The sequence below is a fragment of the Plectropomus leopardus genome, chromosome 18 (assembly GCF_026936395.1).
Source record: "Plectropomus leopardus strain MGB_pleo_1.0 chromosome 18, ASM2693639v1, whole genome shotgun sequence".
NCBI lineage: Eukaryota > Metazoa > Chordata > Actinopteri > Perciformes > Serranidae > Plectropomus > Plectropomus leopardus.
This window is the reverse complement of record NC_142193.1, coordinates 18,493,678-18,507,500: the sequence shown is the minus strand read 5'-3', so window position 1 is coordinate 18,507,500 and position 13,823 is coordinate 18,493,678. Positions and strand designations below refer to the sequence as shown.

Sequence of the window (13,823 nt, the reverse complement as noted above, 5' to 3'; positions counted from 1 at the left end):
TCATGTCCAGAGTCATCTCTCTATTATTATTATTACCATGCTAATTAGTGTAACCATGGGACTAACATTCTTAGTCACTGTTGCTATGGAAATATAAGACACTAGAGGTGTGTCACGTCTTTCAGTGGTAATAAGATGTTACAGACCTGCTAGTAAATTCCACAATACTGCAGAGAGACAGAGAGATATTGGATATTGAATTTGGATGTTGAATTTGATTAGTCATGCCTTTTGGGGTGGGGGGTCACAACATGTGTGTGTGTGTGTGTGTGCACTTCTGTATATCACTAATAGATGAGGAAGAAAACATGCTCACAGTGGTTTGTATTTGTTGAAAATATATATTTGAATATAACACATTTTACCTCACATTTTTGGCAGAGTCTGGCTGGGTAGTTAATTGAGAGCAATGCAACACACACACACGCACACACACACACACACACACACACACACAGAAAACACACACACACAGGATTCTGCACACTACTCATAATCTGTCACTGACTTTGGTGTGTATGAAGAAACCTGCACATGTAGGATGAAGGTTTAATAACGTACTGTTTATGGAAAGTAATCTGACTACAGCAACAAACAGGGAGTCACAGGATGAACTGTGGCACTCCTGGAGCAGCACAGTGACGATGATAAAGGAACACCAGAGCCTTTCGAGGAATAAGTGTTCTAGCCCTTCACAAATTCTCGTCACTCAAAAACCCGCAGACAGAAACAGAGGATGGGTCAGTGTCATAATACAAAGAAGTAGCCAGTAATGAAAGGCAGCACTGGACAGCTATGCCCCTCATAATTTTGAAGTCTGTAATACAGCACACTGAAACGGCAATATACTGAACGTGTGTTTGAAATTAAATATGGGGAGCCACGGCCATTTTCAAAATAATACATGTTACTCCTAAGGTCCAAGAAAGTCCACAAATATTAGTAAAAATAAACAAGTCATTCTCAAATCCAAAAACTAAACTAAACTACAGTGCTAAAGCTCAAATCTGTGATGTCAAAGAGTATTAGGCCTGAAGCTGCTCCATAGACAATGAAACAACAGTCATTTCCGGGTAGAAAACTGGCAACTATTTTGAATTGTGGTGATTTGTGAAAACAGCAAACTTGTTTGTGTCTGTTGTCATTTTCAGCTGTAACTGTAGCATTTTAAGATATGTAGTTAAACACATATCTGACGTTTCTGCTGTTCATATTTCATCTACTGTGTTGCTTTGCTAGGGTCTTTGAGTAACCAAATCATCTGGCACAGGATTAATTTTTTTATTTTCAGTCATCAGTTTTAAGTGTGAAATATATTTGAATATTTTCACCGCTTTACCTTACAAAATAGCTGATAGAGGCAGCAGCAGACCAGCAACTCCATCAGTTTGTAGAGAAGGATGACTGTTGTTGTCAATAGAGTCTGGTGGCTTTGAGATAACAGCTTCAGTTCCCTTGAAGGGGCTGTCTGACGGAAAGGTAAAGTGGCAAAATATTCCAAATATAGCATAGACCTAAACTGACATTGATTTTTTTGTGGCAGGCCTTTTTGGGTGGCTAAAAACTAATCAGTTTATGCAGCGTTTGGTCAGTGCCGTCTGGTTTTACCTGTGTGCAACGTGGGGGTTTTCTGCCCGGAATTTATTGTAAATAAACATTGTGATTCTGTATATATGGTTAATACAATAAAACTCATTTAAGGAAAAAAAAAAAAGAAAATCTGTTGGTCCACAAAACCAGGGTCCCACTAATTGTCTGAGGAGGAGCTCCAGATTTTATACACTATGACGTCACAAGTTTGAGACTTACTTCTCTGGTTTCTGACTTTCAGAGAGAGAGTAGCTCATGTTCACAAATATTGATTAAACTCTCCTCAGCCATGGAAATAGTACACTTGAATTTTTCATTTAAGTGGTGTTTCCCTTTAAACCCCCAGATCCCTTTTTCCAGGATAATAATGCATCTTTTCTTGGGCATTAAACAGTCCTTCGCAAAAAAAATAATCTGAGCAGGTTTCATGTTCTCAGATGACGTTAAAAACATGAAGCTGAGCCACTACTCAGTATTAAAAATTGAATAATTTAGAATAATGCAGTCTGGCATTTTTGACAAAAGCAGTTACTGTGACAACTACAAACAATGACAGCAACATCAGTACATGATATAGATAAATAATGGTTCAAAAGATTAATTCAGTCCGATAGAAACAGGCATACAGTGGCATTACTTTATATAATACTATACAACATCATAGTCTATACATCTTAGCAGCACTTTGGTTAGAGGTTGGCTTGGTTTATCAAGCCAAAACCATTAATGTAATATAAATTATGCATGTAGCTATATAGAAGCAGCGAGTGACACAGGATGGGATATTTGCCCGTCGACTGAACACTGTTACTCACATTAACATTTAATATATTTCTTCACAAGTAAAACTGGTCACACATTAAATCAGGCTGTCATAACACAAGAATCAATGGCACTGACATTCATTATGTTCTGAAATAAAAATACTTACTCACAAGCCAGATTTCAAAACTAAGTGACACTGAATATAAAATCCTCTGACTTTTCACACAATCTCTGTTTTCTGATATTTACAGTCAAATAACTTGCAGACGAGACAAAAAAGCCATTCAAATCATAAGCCAGTTTAACAACAGCATGTCCTAATATGTATTTTACAACACACAAACACACTATTGTGTAAAAATAAATGTACACAATACAGAATTGTGGAAACTTGGCACAGGCCCTCTGCTGTAAACTCTGTATATAAACCCGGGTCTCCAGGGAAAATTCATATTGCCCAGTGGACCACTGGCAAGTAGGCATTAGTGTCCGAGTCAACACATTGAGAACAAACTGCCGAATAGATTTCATTTACAGCGCAAAGCAACCTCTAAATGTATTACAATGGATTTATTTACAGCCAGAGGAACCCAACAACAGGCAGACAGAAGAAGAGCGCAGCTCCACATTCTGTTGGTGCTTTGTCCTCCTTAACAAGGGACTTGGTCCTCTGTGACCACCTTGTTAAATATTTAATAATGGCCTCCTTTTCGCTATCGTAACCTTAGAGATGTTGTGTCATTTGTGTCAGACGATGGCTCTCTAAACAAGAGTATATTTGAGTCCTTTCACCCCCCTCTCAGATGCTGGTCTGAAGGTCTCCATTCAGCAGAGTGCTCTGGGTCTCCGTGGGGTCATTCATCATTCGAGACTTATCCTGCCGGCTATCGCTGCGATCGACCTCATCCAACCCGCCCACCTTCTTAAGACACAGAACATTCTGGAAACTCTTTTTGAAGTTCTCCGACAGGAAGGCGTAGAGGATGGGGTTGGCGCAGCTGTTGGCATATCCCAGAACCACCACAAAGGCAAAGGTGCTCCTCAGGATGGGAGTGGTGCTGATGGTTCCGGTCACTGAGGTGACATTGAAGACGTAGAAAGGCAGCCAGCAGAAGACGAACACTGCCACCACAATGGACACCATGCGAGTCACCTTCCTCTCTGAGCGCTTCCTCTTGGAGGAGCCCACGCGGATGCCTGACGACTTCACCTTGAAGATGATAAACAAGTAGCAGAGGCAGATGACCATGAGCGGCAGGAAGAAGCCCAGGATGAAGGTGTAGAACATGAACGCTGTGTAGTAGGCCTCTTGAGGCTCAGGCCACACGATGGTGCAGAAGCAACCGTCGTGTTTTGTGATGACTCCGCTGTAGATGACGATGGGCAGGTTGACCATCAGTGACACCCCCCACACTGCTAAGTTAATAGTCTTGGCCATGCGCGGCTTACGCCACTTTGTGGACTTAATGGGATGCACCACAGCCAGGTAACGGTCGATGCTCATGACCATCAGGCAGAAGATGGACGTGAACTGGTTCAGAGAGTCGACGGTCATTACAACTCTGCAGAGCACTGGGCCGAACGGCCAGTGGACCAGCGCCAGCTGGATGGCGATGAACGGCAGGCCGAGCATGAACAGCACATCGGCCACTGCCAGGTTGAGGATGTAGATGTTAGTAACTGTCTTCATTTTGGCGTAGCGCAGGATGACGTAAATGACGAGGGCGTTTCCACAGAGCCCCACAGTGCAAACCAGAAAGTACATGCAGGTGATGACCACCGTGCTGGTTTTGTTGAAGCTGTGGTACGTGTAGTTCCCATGAAGGTCGGACTCATTGCCCTGCATGAAGCTGTCGTACATGAGGTGCTCCGACAGGTTCGGAGGGGACGACGGGAAGATCCAGGAGTCCATGATACCTCACTGTCTCACGTCGGTTATGTAGATTACGGCATCTCACCTGCGCACATAAAGATTTGTCTTAGCAACAGTGTAAAATACTTTCAAATTAGCTTTTTAATAGAGATTATTTTTTACAATCCTGACAGTTATGGTCCTATTAATAGAAATAAAAAACAATTATTCCATATAGTATGGATTCTGATATTGATTTTATGCTTTCCAGGAGAGATCCATAGTCATCATCTTTACTAATTATTGAATGTGATCTCCTCCTACATAGTTGCTGACAGTTGTTGTTCTGTGAGCCAATATAACCAGTGGCTATCATTCTGAATGATTTCTATGACTTGTGTCCTTTTGAAACAGAAAATGTCCATCCTCATGGCCAGCGGTACCTGGGGGGGTTTTAAAGATGTAGTATCTGAATCTCTCTTGGGAGCAGATTGATAGCATGTGTGAAAAAGAGAGCACCTCAGGATGTTTGCCAGTGCTTTCTATCTGAGACAGACATTCCCTGTGTGTTTATTTGGTCAGACACTGCTATCCAGGGAAATCACTCTGCACACCCTGCAGTCATAAGCTCTCCCCGGGGAATCACATGCCAGTCACATGTTGCTAAATGATCAGCTGCGACCTGATTAAACACAGAAATCTTTGCTGACACATATTTTTTTTATTTATTAGGGGGTGGGCATGGATGTAAATTAATCCCAGGCTAAGTAATTGAACGAGGGGAATCACAGTGCTGCCAATAGCTTCGCCGCAGTCAGATTGGAGTGCTTGTCACTGCCAAGGCACAGGAGGCAAACATGGTCTGACAACTTAGTTTGGTGCCAATAACATAAGAGGTTTTATGATGCCAGTTTATCATTTTCACCATGGCAGCAGAATAGTTTGGACACTGGTTTTTGAGTCTCGTCCTTGGTGAACAGGCACAGAATTTCAGAAAAGGGAATGTTTGAGCTCAATGAGTCTGTTTGGGTCTATAAATGTGTGTTGCCAGAGTCAGGTGAATGGACAGAATATAGTCTAATCTAACAGCTGGATACTCTGGGAGAAACATTTTATGATCATATGATTAATTAATCGTACAGAGACAACACAACTGAAAATATGCTGCTCTCTTGAAGCACTAATACTTCGGCTGCTGAAGTGAAGAATAAATGGAATCTATCTCAAATCAGTGTTGGTGTGAGTAATATTCAGTGACTTATGGAATATTATTTTTCTAACTCTTCAAAGGCTGTATTTGAAAGATTCTTCATACTGTGCAACAGGTATTATTTCTCAGAGCCTGCACAGTCAAAAGAAAGAGAAAACTGTGGTTTGTCTTCAGAACAGAATACTATTTTACTGAAGTGGCTACTAATTAATTTAGTGTTTTTCTTCTTCCCTGGTCTGCTTTTAGTGGCCAAAAGGTAGTGTTAAAGAATAAATATTCAGCTGAATGTATGTTTACAGGCTCATAATTAATCATGCAAACCCAGTTCAGGGAAAATAAGAAGATGAGAATGAGGTTAAGTCAGAAATTTCATTTACAGTGTAAGCAAACTCTGCACAGACCCAACTGAGGGTTTATGGCATCAGATCTCAGTTAATACAAACGCCAGAACAGCATATTTTATGAGTTAACAGTAACATTACATACTGGGACATATAAATACAGTGCAGCCAGTATTGGGTGAGTAATTAAAATTTCCAACATACTCCTGAAATAATCAGATTAACCTCGTAATGTACTACCTTTGCACATGTGCACATCACAATTCAATCATTCCACTGTGAAAAGTATCGTCTTACCTGTCACACTGTCTACAAAATGCGCCACTCCTGTGCGGATCAAAGTATTTCAGTGTTTATGTCAGATTCATCTTCATCTCCAAATATTCCTCAAGTTTGTCTCACTGGCACCGAAGCTGGAAACCTCTCTGCGACGTGAATTTTCATTGAAATAATTCCATCGTGCATTATGCATCACACGCGAGGAGAGAAAGGACAAAAAAGGTCGCACAAGTAAATGCAATACAAGCGTGCTGTGCACAAAGCTCCGATGCGCTCGCGCTGTGATGCGCGCAGTGACTGCCTCCAGCTGGAGAGCGCGGATGTCATAAAGGACGCACACAAGAGACGCCAAGGAGGTGCTGAAGAGACTCACCTCTGAAAGGGAGGCTGCTGATACACGTATCAAGTCCTGCATACAGGTGGAGCTACGTGAAATTGAGCATTATTTGTATTGGCATTGCGATCAAATTCAGTGATGCATATTAATAAGTAAAATAAGTGGTGGCCAGCATTTAAAAATCTGTCAGTTTAAAAGCATTAAGTTAATTTTATGAAAACAAAGCAAGCCTTTTGGGCACGTCAGGTTCAGATTTTTGCGCTGCTTAAGGGCAACCTGCCGAAAACCATTTTTTTAACCGTGTCAGGCGAGTTTTATCTGTAGCAAACTTACTGCTTCTTTCAACTCCTTTCCTGTATAAATAAAAATATGAAATTGAGAGGCTCGATATCCCTTTTCCCCAATAATCCAGCCAAAATGCTTGTTTCGTGATTTGGCACAATTCTAAAAAAAAACTTGTTAACCACAAAAGGGTCACTGGTAATGGCTGAAAAAATGACAGTAAAGTGTTGCCAAGTATTCTTTTCTCAAAGTTTTTACCACGCGCGCCTGCTGCCTAAATTAAGATGAGTTGAAAAATCCAGTGTTGACCGCAGTGTTCGCGCAGTTTCGGGCCTTCTGGATCTGGTGCTCTTGATTAGTAGCTTTTTGATTCAGGACAGTCATGAAACTTAACTGTCACGAGTGGCCAGACGCTCAAATCTACATCATAGCTCCCAGCCATGAGAGGCAGCACTGAGCGCAAAGACGCAGAGCAGCACTGAAATTACGCCCCGCGAACACCCCCCACCCTCTCCTCGGATCAAGTTTTGATTGTCATCACGAAGATTGAAGTTTAAAAATAAGTTGCGCATGGAGAGGTGCGCGTCTTGACCCAGGCCGTGGATTTTTATTCAAACTGGTTGTGATGTCGAGTGTCAAACCCAAACTCAATCTCCAAAAACATCTCTTCAGCATGCCATTGGAGATGCTGAGGAAGCCGTGGCCATGTTTAGCAACGCTTGGATAGATCCATGTCAGTCTGCTGTACAGGTAAGGTCAATTTAAATATTCTTCAAACTACTGATGTTATTGTCATAACGCAAATGCAATCTGAGTTTAAGTTTTGAAAGTAAGAGGAAACTTGTGATGTGGCTTGTTGTTGAAGCGCTGTCATGCTAAAATTTGACTTTTGCTGCGTGTGTGTGTCAGTGTTTGAGCGTGAAGATGTTAAACGTATTATTTTTTTCTGACTTTTATTGGCACAAGCAGCTGGTGAGCATTTTCTTTCTGTCAACTGTATTCTTCTTAAGCCCATGGCAGCATCTGTCAACTAAGTGGTGCTCTTGTGTGCAAGTGAAAACCAAATAATATGCTGCAAGCAAGAGACTGCCAGGAAAATATCTGAGATGTTTGTCTGTATGATGGCCTAAGATATGTGTGCTGCGAGGTTCTAGTACACGGGTCTGCATTTGAGGCCTGCTGCTTTGGCACTGCTGTCATGCTAGCTGGTTCTGTGTAAAATAGTTCTGGTTTTGTAATTTTGCAAGTTTGTAAGTTTGTTTTTTGTAGTTTCACAAGCACAGTGGTGATCTCAAGGGGGGACCAGAGGGGGCTGTAACCCCCCTGATGAAAATTGGAAGCCGACATTAGCGCCTCTACTAGGCTGTGGCATGCTCAAACATGGCTGTATCATGTGAAAGTAGAAGACCTAAGGCATTGATAATAAGCATGTTAGCAAAGCTTGTCTACACTACGCATATGTTTTGATAAATTTTAATGATGGAACAACTGGTACTGCCATTTTCAAAGGGGCCCCTTGAACGCTCGCCTCAAGATTTCTGAATGAAAATGTGTTCGATGGGTAAACACGAGTCTCCCCTAAACTTGAAAAGACTTGTTCCCAGTAAATGTTTTGCTCCTTACAATCAATTTGCTTCTTCAGAATACAACTGTAAATTTGTCTTTAAGGAATAGGATGATCAGCTTATACAAAGAAACGTAACGCATTAAAACAGGATTTTTGTGGAACTTAAAATGTTAAGTGTACTGCTATTGTTCTATGTACAGTATTGTGCAAATGTTTTGGGCCTCCTTAAACTTTTGCAAAATTATAATACCATACTTTTTTCCCCTCTGTAGTCCCTTTAATAAAATACAACCAGAAAATACAGGAAATATGTATTATGTACTGTGTATTAAGAACACAAATATTTCAGAATAAAACAACTTCAACTCTCTCTCGAGCAGATAATAAGGTTTGCAATACTGATCCTCTGGTGTAAAAATGTGCCCAAAGCTCAGTATATATATATAGAGAAAGACTTTTGCACAGCACTGTACATTAGATAAGATACCGATAGTAATATTAACTCCAAAATAAGAAACCAAAGTAAATGAGTCTGCAATTCCTTAACTCTTATATTTACATAGTCCTTGGGGTGCCACTGCACAAGTTATCGACATATGTTTCACGTGGTGTATATTTGCTTGGTTTATTCAATCACTATTTGATATGCTGTAAACCATTACCGCTGATTAATAGTTTTGTAATTTGAGAATGACTCATATGTTCAGGTTGAGCTAAACATTGGTAAAATGAGCAGTGCAGGTCTGCCAGTGTGTGAGCGTTTCTGCTCAGAGATTCCATCAATCCAAAACGTTTCAGATCACGACATCTGCAGTGACTTTTCCACGCCATCTAAAGACAAAATGTCAAACTATTCATGCTGGAGCTGCCAGCTGCCAACCCAGACTCCTCAGCAACATCCAAAGTGAAAAGGTCCTTCATGCACAACTCATCACCTCACTAGGGATGCTGAAGTCACCACATTTGGAGGCAAAGTTAGTTTTCAGCGCCTCGGAAAAGCCTCCGTCACTCCACAGTTGAGGAATAGGTTATGCTGTGTAGAGAAGTGGAGCTTTTCTGTAAATCAGCAGACAAAAGAGTCTTTGAAGGGTGCTAAGATTTTTGACAGGCGGCGTCTGTTTTATTATGCCTGACCTGCAGATTCTTATTCAGTTCATTCAAGTGATAGAATATGCTGATTAGCAGGCGCTTGTTTGAGATCAGAGGAAAAAGGTGTTGATGACAGTATTAAGCTGAATGCTGATATACACCGCAAGTTTGCAGTGTGTCTCCGGAGGTAAGGAAAAAGGGTCAGTTGCATCAAACGCATACTTCTGGACAGTCAAACATCTTTTTTTCATCATATAAATAGCATTTCAGCAGAAAAATGCACAAGAGTTCTGTATTGCCAAAATATACGTGTTATTTTCTTCAAAATTCACTTGAGCCTCCAGTGATTCCACATATTTTGTGGCCAAAACGTAATTAAATGAGAGCTGGAAAATTAGCTCATCATAACTGTTAAAGAGAGTCAGTTTGATGGTAGTATCTCTCACTCTCTGTGAGGGGGGTTTGTGTTGAAATTAACCATGTGTGGTGCAGGCGGAAAGGTCACAGGGGAAATAAAACTGATTAAGAAGGGCAAGGAGTAATTTATTGGAGGGTATCTTGCCACCAGGAAGAATAAATGACCCTTTGAGTTGATTTAGAGTTAAATACAGTTTAGGTAATTGAAAGCAATATAAAAATGATGCTGTGGCATTTTACCCTTTGTATTTGAACTAGAACAGCGTTTGCATTTACCTTCTTGCAATGTTCTGGCAGTTTAAGATAAGAAAAGGCTTTTTAATGACTCTTTAGGCACTGACGTTGTTTATCAGTATTCTCCCAGACTGAAACAAGCATGCCGATACACGTTGTAGTGAATGATGAACGCATTTTAATCCCCATGGCTCCCTTGGTTGCTCACTTCTGTCTTACTTTTAGTGATGTTGGTGATATAATGCAGGAGAGTGTTTGAAGCTCATGTCTGTATTTGCTTCCTAATTATTGAGGCATGACCAAGCCCCTCTCCGGCTCAGGCCCTGAATTGAAAGCATTGATTATACATCCTGCCAGGGTAAATTGACAAACTCTTAGCCGCCTGAGGCAACTGCAAATATTCAATGTACACTGCTGATGCTTTTGGCTTTTCTGTAATGATTGTGCTATGAGAGATGCACATTAACCAGGTGTTCTGAGATATATTGCTGCAATTTGTTTGCACTGAACAAAGGGATTGTGTTGCTCAAGCAAATATTTTGCTCTTTCAGATTCAGATTTGGTGCTGTACATTTCATAATGTCTGTTTCATGCTGCCATATGTGGGTGTTGTTCTTGTTTTCTATATGTTGGTGTTTTTCTCGGGGGCTTGTCAGTCAGCGCTCTATCCATCCACTTCATGTGAAGATACTGTCGAGTGGGCCACTTCATCTATTTTCTCTGTCCAATCTGTTATAATGAAACCTGCCCCTTTGGGGCTAAATAGCCATCAAAATGTTAATCAGCTGCGTTGTTTCTTCCCCTCTCATTTTTTTTTGTCAAGTGCAACATCACTAAGCTACTGACATTAAGACCCTTCACAGTTTGAGACCTAAAGGTCTTCATGGATTCACTTCTCCCATTTTCGGTCCATTATTTTAAATTGTTCTTATTCTTATTTTTATTATACTGGTAAACATGCTCATAAAGAAATTGTCAGTCTTAACTTCACCTAAATGGAAAAAAGCGATTACCTGTAAAAATGAATATAATTGCCAACTATTTATAGTGTCAGTGATAAAATATGGTGTCCTGAATGATGAATAAAACAGACAAAACAGTGCAGTGTTTTCTCTGCTATAGGGCTTCAACTAATGGTCATTTTAATAATTGATTAATATGCTGATTTTTGCGCCGTGATTAATATGCTCATAAAATGTCAAAAAGGGAAAAATGGTCTTTAGAATTACCCAGAGCCGGGGATGATGTCTTGAAATAGCTTATTTTAAACAGTCCCAACAGTTTAAAACCAAAAAATATGAATATTACTTATATTACTAATATTACTTACTATAATATATGATAAAAAGCAGCAGGAAAAACAAACAAATGAGAAAACTAGTATTCAATTATTAAAGTACTTCTCTGTGCACACTGATTTGCTCACTGATTTTAGAAAAGTAAAACCTTTTCTTGTCAACCAGAAATATGTTTTAGGCATGGTGTGATGCTTGATCTGAAATTCTCAGCCAATCAGAAACAAGTTTCCTCTTTGGCCGCAGTATAAAAAAAAAAAACTATCAGCAGTTTTGTCTACTCTCTGATTGTGACTCTTATCAAAACCAGCAGTCTTAGTGATAAGACTCAGCCAGCGTGTACAGTCTGCTCTGTGTGTTCTCTTTACACATTGCTGTTTATTTACACATCATGTGTCTGGCTGCTGTGATAAACCCCGCTGAGGCAAACTCGGGCTCCTAGGAGACGCTGTTGTGGTGAGCGGGTGATTCTGAAGGATGCTGATCTGTCCACTGTTGATGTTTTTCCAGTTGCTCTGTTGAAAAAGCGAGCTTGCTTGATATCAGATATTATTGATAACTTGTTAGACGCAGTCCCTCTTAACTGTATGGAGCCAATTAGCGAGCACTAAGAGAGGCAGAAATGTGTCTTATGGTGGTCATATATTAACTGCATGTGTTCCACGTTGTATATTGTTTTTAGCTTGTCAGTGGTAAATTCTGACATAAACTTCTCTGGTTATTAAAAAAAAAAATCTGCATAAAAACTTAAATGCCACTTCTGTCAATCTCACGAGGCATATTTTTTTGTAAATACTGTATTCAACAGTTTTATTTTTAATTTTGTTAATACTTTTAATGGCTATTTTCTATTACTAAAGATGTTCTTGTTTTTTTTCTGCCATGAATTTGGGGAGTATTCTAATTTCCCTGTATAATATTTTTTTGCTGTAAAATGGTAAATGGACCTGCACTTGTAAAGCTCTTTTCTATTCATTTTTGACCACTCAAAGTGCTTCCACACTATGAGTCACATTCACCCATTCACACACACTTTCATACACTGGTGACTGAGGCTATGGTTCAAGGTGCCACCTGCTACTCAGTTTTTAATAAATCACATGTAAACACACACTAATGGAACAGCCATCAGGAGCAATTAGTGGTTCAGTATCCTGCCCAAGGATACTTTAACATGTTGACTGGAGTAGCCGGAGATCGAATTGCCAACCTTTTGATAAGAGGACGACCCACTGAGCCACAGCTGCCCCTTAATGTGACTTTAGAAGATTGGGGAAATAATCTCAATGCAAAGTTTGCTTACTTTTGGAGCTCCTCACTGCATCTCCAACCCAAAATCATGCTAAAGCATGTAACAGAGCTGCAGGTGCACTAGAGGATAGCGTATCACTGTCATGTATTGCCTCACCTACGTGTGAACAGTTCACACAGGTAGGATGGTGCAGTGCCAGTTGGCGGCAATATTTTTCTTAATGCCAACAACTTCCCGCGGACCAAAGAAAAGCACAAAAATTCATAAACAAAAGCCGACTGTATTTTCATACCCACGAGTACTGCTAATGCCCAGGTGACACAATACACAACACCAACTGACATATCCTCATAGTACTATTTGTACAAAAATGCACACACAACAGTGTGTATGGTATCCTAAGAATTAGCGCCCCAGGAATACTGTTTCGTTCTTACGGTACAGTTATGTAATTAATGTAAACTTACAAAGGTTAGGTTTAGGCATATAAAGTTACTTTGGTTAGGTTTAGGAAAAGAAATAAGATTAGGTGTTTATAGGTTTATGCAAGTAAAGTTGGTTAAGTAAAGTAACTTTGGTTAGGGTTAGGTAAATAGACATGGTCAGGATGTATCTTAAAATGACTCAAAGGTCACTCAAAGTCCACACGGTATCAAACCTGCAATTCCAGGGAAAAGTCCGAATTGTTGTAACCCATCCATCACGCCACCCGTTACTCTTATAAGACCACTCAGGACTGCTTCCTTGCTTCCTCTAGTGTACTGGTGGCTCTATTACATGATTTGGCGTGATACTGGGTTGGTCTTCATCAGTATTCATTGCATTGACATTCAGTGTTGAGCTCAGGTGGCAGTAAAGATCTCACCCGGCTCAAATACAACCACTTGCCATATTGGGTCACATGATGACAACTATGCCATCTCCATGACAAGTGAGTAAACCTCAGTATGCAGCTGAAAGCTCTGGCAAAAGTCAAACTTGTATTAAGATATTTTTGCAAAAACTTTGTCTACTATTTGGTGCCTCTGCTATGCTATTACTTGCCAAGAAGTGGCTCAAAATATTGAAAAACATTCAGTACATGTTGCAAGGGTCCTGCTGTTGTTTAACGATGACACAAACTTTCTATTCATATAAGGCTGTATTATTGGTGGTCGTTGTTTTGCACACTTCTGCAGATGTGATGTGTTGGGAATTTAAGTGGAGGTGGTCCTTGAAAGAGAGTGTTCAAATGAAAAGGTTCCTGTCTGAGAGTTTGACACATTTAGGACAGACCCCCAAGCTTTTATAAACCACGGGTATGATGTGGACAT

General features: G+C 40.3%; 1 protein-coding gene and 1 long non-coding RNA gene across 2 annotated transcripts in view; one reads left to right on the top strand and one right to left on the bottom strand.

Annotated features, from left to right (window-relative positions):
* Positions 1-2,625: 2,625 nt before the first annotated feature.
* Positions 2,626-6,313, bottom strand: LOC121956994 (somatostatin receptor type 2-like). Its single transcript, XM_042505456.2, has 2 exons — positions 6,056-6,313; positions 2,626-4,313 (listed from the first exon to the last, which is right to left on the bottom strand). The coding sequence occupies exon 2, from the start codon at positions 4,265-4,267 to the stop codon at positions 3,155-3,157; it is 1,113 nt and encodes a 370-aa protein (XP_042361390.1). The 5' UTR covers positions 4,268-4,313; positions 6,056-6,313; the 3' UTR covers positions 2,626-3,154.
* Positions 6,314-7,163: 850 nt separating this feature from the next.
* The window catches only part of LOC121957084 (uncharacterized), a 147,985-nt gene continuing 141,325 nt past the window's right edge, over positions 7,164-13,823 (top strand). The window contains exon 1 of the long non-coding RNA XR_006106734.2: positions 7,164-7,406. This is a non-coding gene — a long non-coding RNA (uncharacterized LOC121957084). The remainder of the gene's footprint in view (positions 7,407-13,823) is intronic.

Excerpts from the sequence above, each read along its gene's own strand:
- LOC121956994 (XM_042505456.2), bottom strand. The coding sequence starts at position 4,267 with ATGGACTCCTGGATCTTCCCGTCGTCCCCTCCGAACCTGTCGGAGCAC.